The 15,539-nt window shown below is 34.3% G+C and overlaps 1 protein-coding gene across 2 annotated transcripts; it reads left to right on the top strand.

Moving 5' to 3' along the window:
* The first annotated feature begins 442 nt into the window (after nt 1-442).
* On the top strand, nt 443-3,111 carry LOC107643384 (organelle RRM domain-containing protein 2, mitochondrial). 2 transcript variants are annotated; one of them, XR_015883570.1, is made up of 6 exons: nt 443-601; nt 812-1,014; nt 1,951-2,019; nt 2,157-2,260; nt 2,425-2,679; nt 2,770-3,111. XR_015883570.1 is itself a non-coding variant. In XM_088488268.1 (5 exons), the coding sequence occupies exons 2-5, from the start codon at nt 858-860 to the stop codon at nt 2,854-2,856; spliced, it is 417 nt and encodes a 138-aa protein (XP_088344394.1). In that variant the 5' UTR covers nt 443-601; nt 812-857; the 3' UTR covers nt 2,857-3,111. The 2 variants fall into 2 exon arrangements, 1 of the variants encoding a protein (XP_088344394.1); XM_088488268.1 differs by lacking the exon at nt 2,425-2,679.
* Nucleotides 3,112-15,539: the final 12,428 nt, after the last annotated feature.

Raw genomic sequence — 15,539 nt, forward strand, 5'->3', positions numbered from 1 at the left:
AAAATATACATAATTATCCATCTCAAGTAGTCTTTTACAAAAACAAATTCAATAGGAGCGTAAGTAGTAGCCTTGGTTTCCAAAATTTTAAAGAAGTATGTATATAACAAATGTGTTTTATTATTTTGTTCTCGTTTTAAAAATAAATCTTGGATTTTGTTTAATAATAAGCAAAAAGACTAACTTTATAATTTGTGGTTTTAGAGAAACAATTATTCATATAGTAAACCAATTTTAGGACTCGAATACTATATTATTTTTATAAGGGATGATATATTTTTATTCTTATTATTAAAAATTTATTAAATATATTAAAAAATAAAAAATTAATAATTTAATAATACTCAAAAAAAATTATATTAAAAATATTATTTATTTTATTAATTTAATGATACCCAAACAAATCCTGATATCTAAAAGTCACCAAAAAAAAAAAAAAATTCTGATATCTAAAGCCTTAAACCTCGCTGGGCTGAACCTTCGTATCAACTTGCAGCTCGGACGCACCCTCGCAGCCCTCCTTCTCCCTTCTTCGTAGGTGGCTCACGGTCTCTCACCTCTCTCACCTTATTCTCGCTGTCTCGGCTCCCTATTCCTGCAGGTGATAAAATCCTTCATTATTACTTGTTTTACTAAATGACAAAAATTAAACAAGATTTGAGATTCTTATTGATTAAGGGTTAGTTTAGTACACAACAAAATCAAAATTAATTTTATTTTAAAATTAACTTTTTTTTTTATTTGAAATGAATAAAAAATAGGAACGAAAAACACTTACTCTCCAACAATAACATGGCTTTGATGTTTTCAGCTTAAAAGTCTTAAACTGCAACAATCCAACATTCCAAACCCTGCCTATGGCTTTGAGGGCGGCTGCGGTTGCGGTTGCGGCGCAGCCTTCGTCGCGCAGTCTATGGCGGCTACTCTCGAGCCGTTCTGCTTATCCTCCGTCGGCTATTGCCGCAGCGTTTGCTCCACAAGCGGTGGAACCCAAATCCTCCCTCTTCGTTTCCGGTATGTGATACTTCCTCTTTGATTTTGACCTCAGAAAAATTCCGAAAAAAAAAAATATAGAATTTCATTTTTCAACTTTGTATTTTTATAAATTTGTTAATCAATAATTCAATATCTAACCGGATTTTATCCTCTGCAGCTCTGCTTTGTGAATATGTTTTTGTATTATCTGCCAGATGACTATAATGATTCAATGTGCTTGATTAGATTTAGGGTAAATTATACTGACTACCTGTTCCATGAAATTAGGTGATTCGTTACTAATTGGATTCGTTAATTTGGTGTCCTGTTACAGAAAATTTGGGAGAGACTAGTGTATAGTTTTGCAAATAGAATGGTGTCATATGTAATATTGCATAGCTTGTGTGGAATTCAGTGTAATTTAGAGTAGTGAGGGCTTATAGTTTGATAAAGTTATTGTTTTCAGCTATAATATGGCTTTTGCTCTCTGATAATATGATGTATGAGTGATGATTGATGAGGTTCAAGTCTGAGGAACTAACCAGTAACTTTCAAGTAGTAAGTGCATTGTTGCGCATAATTTTAACTGAAATTGCTAGCTAGGTTTTGGACTTTTGGGATACTTGTTTTCGACTCATTTGATGTTGGAGAAGGATTTTCTAGAAAAGAAATTTAAATAGTTAATCATGTGATGCTTAATCCACTCATAATTACTCATTACTCTTTAGTTTTGTTACTCACACTATGTTTTTAAATTTTAAATACCAAAGAAAGATCTTCAGTAGGGTTATTGTTTTGAATTTTTTATTAATTCATATGTTATCAGTTAAATGAGGTGATTTGGGTGCTAAAATCTTTTATCTGGAAAGAATTGCATTACAAATTTACAATGCTATTACCTGGCCTGCTTGGCTAAATCCTTTTCACTTTGACAATGTCAAATGTGTTGATTTTCATGTATCTTTAATTTTTCAGGGCTTAACAAACGGACGACATCTGAATGCCTACTCCAAGAATTTTCTAAGTTTGGCAAAGTTGTTCGCAGTTTGTTCTCTTCTCATCTCTAAGTACTACTAAGTAGATATAACTTTCATGGTGTACTGCTTTAACACTTTGATACCTCTTGTTTTTGTTTCAAGGATATGCATAGTTCATAAGGGTTTCATCTGTGTTGTTTTCAGCTAGGGTGATGATCGATAGAGAAGGTTGTTCTAAAGGGTATGGTTTTGTACAATATGCCACTATAGAAGAGGCTGCAAAGGGCATCAAAAGCATGAATGGAAAGGTAAGCTGGATTAAGCCCCTATACTTAAACTTGAGATCTATTGGGAGCTAGTAAAGGATTTGTTGTTGTCGTACTCGGATGTGTATTTGCATGCATATTTCGTACATATTGTGTTCCAATATGACATCTATGTGTGATACTAGTGCTAATGAATGTGGCAACAGAACAATATCTAGAAGATGAAAGTGTCAAATTTCAACAAGGCTTCCATCATTCTTGAAAGCACAGCTTTGCATATTAGCCGCAAATTTTGCAACTGATCTCAGCTTTATTTGCTGATTGCTTTGCTTCTGATTGTTAATCCTCCTCAACTTTCACATTACTCTTAATACTGCGAGTTCCCAATGACGATCCTTTTCTAGCTTATTCATGCTGATGTGATCTAGGAGCTAAGTTGCTCTTGTTAATTGTTCTTTAAGGTTGATCCCTTACTTGCTCTTAATTACCTCTTTCTTTGTAAGCTTATTTCTCTGGGTGTTTGCTAATTATTGCTTCCCCATTCTCTACAGTTTTTGGATGGTTGGATTATATTTGTAGAGTATGCCAAATCTATCCCAGAACCTACGCAGCAATCTCACCGGTATCTCCGGCAGTAGAGGTTCGTAATTGGCTAAGACGATAAACAGGCCAAATGCGGGTGGCTTGTCTTCGTGCTTCAAATTCTAACTAGAAGCATTAGTTTTTGTAGAAGTTTTATATTGTAGTGCAATGGTTCTCTTTGGATGCCGTGATGTATCATAAATTTGATTTGCAATATCACTTGGTTGAGATGAGAGATAACATTATTGTTCTTCATATAAAACATACACATTCACTTGTATTTTCTGGAAAAAGAAAAAGGTATTGTGATAAGAATGAGAAATGAGTTGGATGTCCATTTAATTTTTGGGCGGCTCAGTTTCTTAAAGAAAGAATATTTGATTTTCAATTAATGAAGTGTGGAAAATCAAGATTTTGTATGTGTATAAATTGAGGTTTAAGCCTCGTATGAAAACATATCAATAACAATAATCTCCCCTCTCTCTATATTGTCTTTTTCTCTTTCCATACGTTGCTAATATATAATAGTAGTGAATATATAAATTACTTCTATTATTATAGTAAGATAATTATATTGTAGTAAATATTAATACTAGAGTCTTCTATTTATACATCTTTATTTTATATTTAGTATATCTTTTATTTATTTCACAACACGTTATCAGCACGAAGTTCTAACGAAATTTTAGGAAGACTCCAGGTAACAAATTTTCATTATGTCGAAGCTCTTTCATCTTGAATTTAATGTTCTTAATATATCTGGAAATAATTATTTATTATGGATACTAGATGCTAAAATCCATCTTGATTTAATGGATCTTGAAGATACAATTAAGGCTGAAAATAATACATCGCAGAAGGATAAAGCCAAATCCATAATTTTCCTTCATCATCATCTTGAAGTATGATTGAAAAATAAATATCTCACATTAAAAGATCCTGCAAATCTGTGGAAAGACCTTAAAAAAAGGTATAATCATGAAAAGACGGTGATACTTCCTCACACCCGATATGTTAGAGAAAATTTTCTCGACCTTCCATGCCTCGAATGTGCTCCTGCAGCAGCAGTATCGAGAAAAAAGGTTTAAAAATATTATGAGTTAATTTCTTACCTTTTTGTTGCTGAACGCAACAATGAGTTGCTATTGAAAAAATCATGAAGCGCGTCCAGCTGGCGCCGCTCCATTTCCTGAAACAAATGCGGCAAATTATAACCCCAGAAGAGGTAAATGGCAAGATTTTGATAACAAGAAAAATTATGGAAGGAAAAGAAATTATGTTCACAAGAAAATATCTCACCAGAAGTGGGATAAAGAAAGAAACAATGGGCAAAGTATATCAATTAAGGATAAATGCTTCCGTTGTGGTAGAAAGTGTCATTGGTCACATACCTGTCGTACCCCAAGGCACCTAGTTGATCTTTATCAAGTATCCTTGAAAAAGGATGACAAAGAAAAGGAAACAAATTTTGTTTCAAATTATGAAAATTCCACCACTCATTATGATGTATCTAATTTCTTTGAGGATTTTGAAGGAAATATTGGTCATTTGATTAATGATGGAATAGTTTAATATGTGTGTTTGTTAAGTATTCATGTGAATAATTTTTACTGTGCATGTACTTTTACTCATTTTATTATTATCATTATTTGTTTTTGAAGAAAATTGGTAAGGACATATTCTGAAGATATTTGCCTTGTGGATAGTGCAAGTTCGCACACTATTCTTAAAAGTGATATATATTTCACCCATCTTGTGCCAAAAGAAGAATATGTTAATATTATTATTGGCTCAGGCAATGTGATAGAAGGCTCTGGAAGAGCTATAATTTTGTTTCCTGGAGGAACAAAATTTATAATAAATAATGCATTATTATCTACCAAGTCCCTGAGGAACTTGTTGAGTTTTAAAGATATTCGCCGAAATGGATATCATGTTGAGACAATGAGTGAGGAAAATCATGAGTATTTATGTATCGCAACTCATGATTCAAATAAGAAAGTTATATTAGAAAAATTACCCTCACTTTCATCTGGATTGTATTATACAAAGATTAGTGCAATTGAATCACATGTCATTGTAAACCAGAAGTTTATTAGCCCAAATGAATTCATAACTTGACATGATAGATTTGGTCATTCGGGAACAACCATGATGAGGAGAATTATTGAAAACTCTCATGGACATTCACCAAAGAACCAGAAGATTATTAAATCTAGTGAATTTTGTTGTGCTGCATGTTCTCAAGGGAAGTTAATTTTAAGGCCATCACCAGTAAAGATTGGATTTGAGTCTCCTGAATTCTTAGAAAGGATTCAAGGTGATATATGTGGACCTATTCATTCACCATGTGGATCTTTTAGATATTTTATGGTCCTGATAGACGCATCTTCGAGATGGTCACATGTGTGCTTATTATCTTCTCGTAACCTGGCGTTTGCAAGATTACTGGCTCAGATTATTCGATTAAAAGCACAATTTCCAGAAAATCCAATCAAAGCAATTCGTCTTGATAATGCTGGTGAATTTACTTCCCAAGCTTTTGATACTTATTGTATGGCTAATGGAATAAGTGTTGAACATCCAGTAGCTTATGATCACACACAAAATGGGTTAGCAGAATCACTTATTAAGCGCCTCCAATTAATTGCTAGACCCTTGCTTATGAGAACAAATCTCCCAACCTCGGTTTGGAGGCATGCTATTTTACATGCCACAGCACTTATTCGTTTGAGGCCAACGAGTTACCATCAGTTCTCTCCTATGCAATTAGCTTTTGGCCAGCAGCCAAATGTTTCCCATTTAAGAATATTTGGATGTGCGATATATGTTCCCATTGCACCATCTAATTGCACCAAAATGGGACCCCAAAAAAATTGGGGATATATGTTGGATATGATTCTCCCTCTATAGTGAGGTATCTTGAGATACAAAGTGGAGATGTATTTAAAGCCCAGTTTGCGAATTGTCATTTTGATGAATCAAAATTTCCAACATTAGGGGGAGAGAATAAGCTTCCTGAAAAGGAACTTAATTGGAATGCATCATCGTTGATGCATTTAGATCCTCGATCAGGGTAATGTGAACTAGAAGTTCAAAAGATTATACATTTGCAAAGAATAGCAAATGAATTGCCTGATGCATTTTTCGATACAAAGAGGATAACCAAATCTTATATACCAGCGGAAAATGCCCCAATTCGAATTGATGTCCTAGTAGGACAAGTAGCCATCGAAGCAAATTCACGCCAGAAGCGTGGTAGGGCGAAAATTGCCCCAATTCGAATTGATGTCCCAGTAGGACAAATAGCCACTGAAGCAAATACACGCCAGAAGCTTGGCAGGCCTGTCGGTTCCAAAGATAAAAATCTTCGAAAGAGAAAAGAGGTAAATACTATTCCTGTTGAAAAAGACATAGTAAAGACACCTGCAGTTGTCCAAAATTCTGATATAGTTTTAACGCCAAAAGACGTTCAAGTACCTGAAAATTGTGAAAATGATGAGATCTCGATAAATTATGTCTTTACAGGAAAGAAATGAGACCGAAATAAGACAATTGTCAATGAAATATTTGCATATAATTATCATGCATGAAAGTAAGGATCTTGAGCCAAGATCAGTCGAAGAATGTCGACAAAGGAATGATTGGCCAAAATGGAAAGAAGCCATGAAGGCTGAGTTAGACTCACTTACAAAACGTGAAGTCTTTGGACCTGTAGTCCGTACACCAGAAGATGTAAAACCCGTTGGATACCGGTGGGTATTTGTGAGAAAACAAAATGAGAAAAATGAAGTTGTGCGCTATAAAGCCCGACTTGTGGCACAAGGTTTTTCACAAAGGCCCGGTATAGATTATGAAGAAACGTATTCCCCTGTAGTGGATGCGATAACATTGCGTTATTTGGTCATTTTATGTACATATCATAAACTGCATATGCATTTAATGGATGTAGTAATAGCTTATTTATACGGCTCATTAGATCGAGATATCTATATAAAAGTCCCTGAAGGACTAAAGATATCTAAACCATCCAATGAATATTCACAGGGATTATACTCAGTTAAATTGCAAAGATCTTTATACGGTCTACAGCAATCTGGACGAATGTGGTATAATCGTCTTACTGAGTATCTGGCCAAAAATGGATTCAAGAATGATGATATCTGTCCATGTGTTTTCATAAAGAAATCTGCATCTGGATTCATTATAATTTTTGTGTACGTTGATGATTTAAATATTATTGGGACTCCCGAAGAGATTCCAACAATTATAAAAACTCTGAAAGAAGAGTTTTAGATGAAAGATCTTGGAAAGACTAAGTTTTGTCTCAGCCTGCAGATCGAGCATATAAAAGGTGGGATCTTTATTCATCAAGCAACATACACAGAAAAGATCTTGAAGAGATTTTATATGGATAAGTCACATCCATTAAGTACCCCAACGATCGTAGGATCTTTGGATGTGGAAAAGGATCAATTCTGTCCTAAAGAAGAGAATGAAGATATCCTTGGTCCTGAAGTACCATATCTTAGTGCCATTGTAGCACTAATGTATCTTGCTAATAATACACGACCTGACATATCATTCGCGGTGAATTTACTAACAAGATATAATTCCTCTCCAACCAGAAGACATTGGAGTGGAATCAAACAAATTTTTCGATATCTTCATGGGACGGTTGATATGGGATTATTTTATTCCTATGGATCTAAGTCACAATTAGTTGGCTATGCAGATGCTGGATAGTTGTCTGATCCACATAAAGGGAGATCTCAAACTGAATATCTATTCACATATGGAGGTACAGCTATATCATGGAGGTCCACGAAACAGACGATAGCAGCAACATCCTCTAATCATGCTGAAATACTGGCGATTCATGAAGCTAGTCACGAGTGTTTTTAGCTAAGGAGTCAGATTCAATATATTCTGTCATCATGTGGACTGATTGATCATAAGATAGCTCCAACTGTCCTGTTTGAAGATAATACAGCATGCATTACTCAACTTAAAGGCGGATACATCAAAGGTGATAGAACAAAGCATATTTCTCCCAAATTCTTCTTCACTCATGATCTTCAAAATCAAGGGACAATTGATATCCAACAGATCCGCTCAAGTGATAATCTGACAGATTTATTTACAAAGTCACTCCCAAAATCCTCCTTTGAAAGATTGGTACATGAGATTGGGATGCGTCGATTTCGAGACATTAAATGATATCGGCATGAGGGGGAGACTGTACTCTTTTTCCCTTGGTCAGGTTTTTTTCCCATTGGATTTTTCTTGACAAGGTTTTTAATAAGGCAGTCCCATCACAAAGGATATTGTATTCTTTTTCCTTCACTAAAGTTTTTTTCCTACTGGATTTTCTTTAGTAAAATTTTAATGAGACATATTCCAAAATGGTCATCCAATGGGGAATATTGTGATAAGAATGAGAAATGAGTTTGGATGCCCATTTAATATTTGGGCGGCTCAGTTTCTCAAGGAAAGAATATTTGATTTTCAATTAATGAAGTATGGAAAATCAAGATTTTGTATGTGTATAAATAGAGGCTTAAGCCTTGTATGATAACATATCAATAACAATAATTTCCCCTCTCTCTATATTGTCTTCTTCTCTTTCCATACGTTGCTAATATATAATAGTAGTGAATATATAAATTACTTCTATTATTATAGTAAAATAATTATATTGTAGTAAATATTAATACTAGAGTCTTCTATTTATACATCTTTATTTTATATTTAATATATCTTTTATTTATTTTACAACAAAAGAATATTTTTTTCCAATCTTCAGTTCTTAATTATATATACATCAAATTAAACACAATATCTTGCAAATTAAGAGGCAGCCCTTAATTTTTTGAAAAACCACCTAGCAACCCTTTGAGTTGTATAATCATCAGGGATGTGAAATTGGATAATATCATATAGTAAGAGGCAGGCCTTAACCAAATAATCCAACATTTATTTAATTCTGAGTTGTAGTATTTGAATTTCTCAGCTCGGACATTCTTGTTAATTGTGATCCTACGTATGATCCCAAGTATGCACATATATGGGTGAAACTAAGAAACAAAATTCATGGATCATTCTTTTTAGTTTTTACTATTAACTTTTTACCAAAATGTTCAGGCTTAATACCCTCTCAAAAACGATAATAGGATGCATGAATAAGTAGATCTTGAATATAGATAGTTCCATACGCAAGCATCTTGTATTACACAGGATTTGGAAAATGATAACTGAATTTAGTAGTCTGATTTAAAAATATATATCCATAACATTCATCTATAACTTAGAAGTCATTCGAAATTAGCTCAATTATTATTCCCAATCTCTCTTTCATAAGTATATATTTAGTGCATGTTTGGGCGCTATTATTTTGTTAAAAAAAGATCTTTTTTCAATGAAAAAAGATCTTTTTTTATTTTTTAATGTGTTTGGCAAATTTCTAGTAGTAAAAGTAAAAGTACTAGTAAAATTAAAAAAAAGATGTTTTTCATATAATAAATAAACAAAAAAGTACTTTTATATTGTTATATCCAAACATAATTGATTGATAAAAAAAACATTTTTACATGAGATATCCAAACATAAAATTACTTTTACTTCTCTATAAGATCTTTTAAAAAAAGATAACTCGAAAAAAGATCTTTTCTTAAAAGCTCACCCAAACAAGCCCTAATAATACTTAAAAAAAGTCATTTTATTCGTAGTTTTAAATTTTATTTTGTGTATGTAACAACTCATTAACTAATAGCAAACCTTTAAATACAATTTTGATTCACTAAAGATTAGTATTTGATTTGCCAAGTTAAAAACTAACATAGAGAAAAAAAGTCATATCATAATTTGTATAAATACATATGTTAAACATATGTATTTTTTTTTGTTTCTCACGGTATTCTCTAACCCGACAGGTCAATGACTAATTTGTAGTGGATTTGAGCTTCATTTAAGGGCATGCAGCAATCCATTGGCCAGCGACAGACCCTTAAATGGAGCTTAAATCCGTGACGGATTAGTCCTTGATCTGTCGGATTAGGGATACCGTGAGAAAACAAAAAAAAAAATACATATGTTAATTACGTCATCATCAATCTAATGATTAAAATCAGTGCCCTTTCAACACGAGACAGGCCACCTCCTTTGTCTTGTTTCCGTGAAGTACTGAACATGCATATATCACCATCATTATTCATACCAGCTAATGCTTTTACAAACACTTTTCTAAAGGGAAAAAATATTTTGCTCAATTATACTTTTTTTTTCTTTTATATTCGTTTTGCTTTAGTTGCCTCTCGCCATTTGCCAACACATTTCCACTGAATCCCTAATAGGGAGCCAAGCCAATAATTTCAGTCATTTTCATTTTTCAAGCTTCAAGTCAATAGTAGACTGTTACCGAGAAAATTCAGAGTTGCACTCCATTAAATTGTCGGTGCAACATTATATAATAAGTTGTATCATTTGGAAGAAAAATAAAAATGTTTCTTGATATTTCAACTAACTCAAATCAGAGGTGAAAAATAAAAGCTTGTGTATTAAAATGCTGATTTCCATTAAAATCTAAAAATAATACAGTGACTGCCAATAGAAGAATCAATATTTTAAAAAACATTTTTTATTTGTTATGCATTCATATAAAAAATTTTAAGACTCTGCCACTTGAATCAACAATCAGGAACATGGTAAATTTGAGCCCGGAAAATTACGCTTACAATAAATACAAGAGCTTAGCAAAAATCATACCCTAAAAACACAGCATTATTATTAATAGATTTTTTTTAACGTTTTATTTTAATAATTCATAAAATACTTAGAAACTTAAACTTTACTTTGTATGTTTTTCTATAATTTTTTTCAGTTAATAATTATAATATGTGTCCTTTTTAAGAATATTGTAATGTTAATTGGTAAGAGCACCGACACTTCCAAAAATATTATTAAAGACTTTTTTTTTTAATTTCGTGTAAAATTAGTCACAAGTTCTAGAAAATTGCCAAGCACTGATGCAGCCGAATATAAAATAATTAAAACGTGACAGAGGGAAATTAAGATTTTGAAAGAAAAATAAAACTATAAATGCAATTGTATAGGAAATAATGATGCTATTCGTTTTTAAGATAGTGGCTAAATTAAAATAAAGTAGTATTGTCAATACAGATTCCGTTTGTCCAGGTAGAGTTCATTCAAATTGAATTCCAAGAATCAACTCAGTTTCTCGAATGCAGTGGTGTATGAAAGTATTTTCAAATAACATAAATCCACACATTTTTGTAAAACACAATCCACTCCAACTTTGAACTATTGTGATGAAGAATTGCAGTAAACAATCAAAGAATTCTTTTTTCTTTGGTCTCAACCAATCAAAGATGTTAATGTTGCTTATGGATAAGAGAAATGTTATTTAAATATTTAGCCAATAACTTTTTAATCTTTGATCAGCCTTTAAGTTAAAAAATTAATTATATTAACTTTTTATATATTCACTTTTCAGTTTTTTTCAGAAAACAAATATGTTCGGTAACTCGGTTCCTGGTCGGTTCGGACGAAGATCCTAGGAGATGGTAGGGGTTCGTCAGGTCGTGGACGGCCGGCCAAAGGCGCGCGAGGTCCCGAATTCTTCGTGTGAGAAGGGGGCGCCACCTGCAAAGACACTCCGACACTCTTGTCAGTAAGGTGTGCAGGTGGAAAGGGTGATAGGATATGTGACGTACCTCTGGGGAAGGGTAGGTCCTTCCCCATATATACTGTGCCAGAGATGGGCCCCGCAAGGACAGGCCCACCTTTCTCGAGGCCACTCCTGTACAGCTGTGGAGAAGCTGTCTGGGACGCGTGTCAAGGACGCGTGTCCGGGTTGGCAGCGGATCTCCTCGCCTTCGACCGTTCGGGTCAGATAGTGCTCAGGTCGGGCCGGCCCGCGAGTGGTTTGGGCCAGGCCGTAACAGTGCCCCCGACGCGCCAGTAATGATCGTGGGAGATATTGATGGCGCGTGGCTTCTTCGTTCGTGTGTTGTCGCCGGGCCAGCTGGCCGTGGGAGGGACGTGCCCCCTGTGCGCGTGTCTCTTGGTTGCTGAGACGATCGTTTTGTTGCTTCGTTTTTCACGTTAAGCATTAAATGCTCATAATGGGTTACAAAAAACCCCGCGCGCAAAGACCATTTTGTAAATCATGTTGCTTGTATGCGAAGTTTGTATTCGTAGGTTTTGATGAATGACAAACCAACAAACGACATGAAAGACAAACCAACAAACAACTTGAATGAACAAGCATGTTGAAAGATCAACCAACATTCAACGTTGAGGAATGAAGAGTTGAAAGCAACACAACAACAACAAGAAACTCAAGTCCACAACATTTGAAGACAAGTATAGTGTCTTAGGACTTAGGTAACTTCTTGTTAAGAACCAATTGCTAAATCTCTCAACACACACTCACAAAATGTTTTGATGCACATCTTGCAATTCGATGCTAGCCAAATGGTTTAAAAACTTGTTTTCAAAGGTACAAAAGCATAGGAATTGACTCCAACAAGTTTGAGATCAATCCTAAGCATTTTGAAGTGATTTTAAGCCATTCTTTAAGGTTTGCATCGATGCACACTCATCTTGCATCGATGCAACCTAGCTGAAAATTCAAATTTCAGCTTCAAAGACACATTTGCATCGATGCAAAGTGTTATGCATCGATGCAAATGATTCAAAAACATAAAAAACGGCTAGTTTTATCAAAACGGCTTCATCCCATTAACTCCCAAACGTTTCTAAGGTTTGGGGAGTCTATAAATAGATGGATTGAAGCCTTATTTCATATATGTGAGTATTTGCAAACTATCTTGTTCATATTCTTTCATTCTACACATTTTTAAGGTGTTATAATACACAATTTGAGAGAGCAATATCAATTGGTTCAATAGTGCTAAACTTGTAATCATACACTCTTCTAGAGAGTACTCATTTCATCTCAACAATTCTTTGAGAATTGTTTTCTTGTACACTTTGTAAATTGGAGTGTGATCTCCAAGGTTGAGTCAAGAGTTATAAACACTATAGTCGGTGAGGATACCAAAGAAGTATACTAAGTACTCAAGGCAAATCTTAGAGAAGGAATCTCTAAGTGGAGTAGGTTAGTATACGAGTGGTGATCATATACCGTGAGGTGTTAGAAACTAAGGACTCGGATTGTAAAAGGTTTTGCGCGAGCACCTTGAAGCTTGGCAATAGTGGAACTTCTCAATAGCGATTGAGAAAGAAAGTGGACGTAGGACAAGGATTGTGCCGAACCACTCTAAATAGCGTTTGCATCTCTCCAAACTCATCTCTTCTATATTATTGTCTTTTACCTTTGAGCAAATAAATTGTGATCGAAAAGTAGCTTCGTAAGTACTTAAGGAATAGCTTAAGTCCGATTGGTGAAAAGCTTGATCAATTTATTTGAGTTGGTGTCTATTGGAAAGTAAAAGCTCCTTATAAATGCTTAGCAATTGAGTTAAGCTCTTGGAAAAATACTAGTACAATAACACTTTTGTATATTGTCTTTAACTTTCGCAAAAAGATTCATTGTTGTTGCAATACTCAATTCACCCCCCCCCTCTTGAGTAATTGTGCATAGGTTCTACAAGTGGCATCAGAGCTTAACCCTTTGAAAGACTTAACCGTTTAAGGGAAAAGATCATGGCAAGCACAAGCTTTAACAACAACAACACTAGTGAAGGTAACTCAACCGCTAGACCTCCTCTTTTTAGCGGAACAAATTACTCTTATTGGAAAAATAAGATGAGAATTTGGATCCGTTCTCAAGATGTGAGAATTTGGAAAGTGATTGAGAATGGAAATCACATTCCAACAAAGACAACAAGCGCTAAAGAAGGAGAAGTCTCCGTCTTAAAGCAAGTACCGAAAGGAGAAAGTGAATATAATGACGATGATTGGAAGAAAGTGGCAATGAATGATAAAGCCATCAACTTCATTCATTGTGCACTTAACGAGCATGATTATATGAAGATCTCTACATGTGAAACCGCTAAAGAGATTTGGGATAAACTCCAAATCACTTACGAAGGAACCGACCACGTTAAAGAATCAAAGGTATTTATGTTGGTTCATGAATGGGAAAATTTTAAAATGAAAGATGAAGAGAGCATTGAAGAAGCTCTTGAAAGACTCTCCAAGATCTTCAACAACCTAAGCATGCTTGGCACAAAATACAATGATAAACAAATTGTGACCAAGGTGCTTACAAGCCTTACACCAAAATGGAACTCCAAAGTGAACGCCATTGTGGAAGGAAGGCTCTATGATCAACTTACATTTGATCAACTACGAGGTAATCTTCTCACCTATGAGATGACTATGCTAAATAGACAAAAAGGTGAAGAAAGCAAGAAGAAAAGTCTCGCCCTTAAAACAACATCACTACAAGAAGAGAGTGATGATAATGAAGAAGAAGGAGATGAAGAATTTGCACTCTTATTAAAAAGATTCAATAAGTTTGCAATGAAGAAAAACTTCAAGAGCAAAACAAAGGTACCAAAATGCTATGAGTGTGGAGAAGTTGGACACATTAAACCCAATTGTCCAAAACTTCAAAAGGAGGACAAAAACAAGAAATTTAAGAAGAAGGAGAAAGCATACATATCATGGGAGAACGAGGATGAATCCGACTCCGATGACGACGAGGTTGCAAATCTTTGCTTAATGGCAAGCGAAGAAAAGGTTAGTAATGACAACTCCACTTCTTTTAATTTACAAGATGAATATGATGCCTTACTTGAGGTGTACACAAAACTTACCCAAGATTATTCTCTCCTAAAGAAAAAGAATATGGATCTTTTAAAACAAAATGAGATGTTGAAAAATGAGAATATCAATCTTGGAAAAGATAAGTGTAGCACAAGTAGTGATCCATACAAATCTTGTAAAATGCATGAAAATGAAATTAAAAATCTTAAGAACACTTTAGCTAAGTTCAATGAATCTTCAAAGAACTTAGATAAAATGTTGAAAAACCAAAAGCATGTTCATAATAAGGAAGGTTTAGGTTTTGAAAAAGGAAAATTTAAAAATACTAAAACTCCTATTAGGCAACCGCAAGCCCAAAAGGCAAGCATGCCTAAAAGGAATGAAGCCTTTAAACATCCTCCTCAACATGCTTCATTTAGAAATTATAATCACAATGCATATAGATCAAAAGATGTTGCATTTAGGAAACAACCTAGGCAACCATTTAGAAACATGCATAGGATGCATAATCCAAATGTCATATGTCATTATTGTAATAAAGTAGGTCATATAGCACCCGTATGCTTTACTAGAATTAAACATATAAACTTTCGTAGTCAAGATACGAGATGGGCACCTTATGGGCATTATGCTCATACTAACCATCAAGGACCCAAATTCACTTGGGTACCTAAATCCCAATTTTAATTGTTTTGTAGGTACGTGTTGGAGCTAAGGATACAAATTGGTATGTTGATAGTGGATGCTCCAAACACATGACCGGCGATGAATCAAAGTTCACCGCAATAGAGCCTACAAACGGAGGAAACGTGATCTATGGAGACAACAACACCGGCAAAGTAATCGGCGTTGGAAAAGTTGGTAAAAATTCTTCTACCTCCATAGATAATGTTATACTTGTCAAAGGTCTCAAACATAATCTCATTAGTGTTAGCCAACTTTGTGACAAAGGAAACTTAGTCACCTTTGATTCAAAATGTTG

This window comes from Arachis ipaensis, chromosome B5, assembly GCF_059453495.1.
Source record: "Arachis ipaensis isolate K30076 ecotype BB chromosome B5, ASM5945349v1, whole genome shotgun sequence".
Classification (NCBI taxonomy): Eukaryota; Viridiplantae; Streptophyta; class Magnoliopsida; order Fabales; family Fabaceae; genus Arachis; species Arachis ipaensis.

What these genes read in the sequence shown, in the direction of transcription:
- LOC107643384 (XM_088488268.1), top strand. Translation starts at nt 858, where the DNA reads ATGGCTTTGAGGGCGGCTGCGGTTGCGGTTGCGGCGCAGCCTTCGTCG. An exon ending in GTTTGGCAAAGTTGTTCGCA is followed by an intron (nt 2,020 to 2,156) that starts GTTTGTTCTCTT and finishes TGTTGTTTTCAG; the next exon opens with CTAGGGTGATGATCGATAGA. An exon ending in TCAAAAGCATGAATGGAAAG is followed by an intron (nt 2,261 to 2,769) that starts GTAAGCTGGATT and finishes CATTCTCTACAG; the next exon opens with TTTTTGGATGGTTGGATTAT.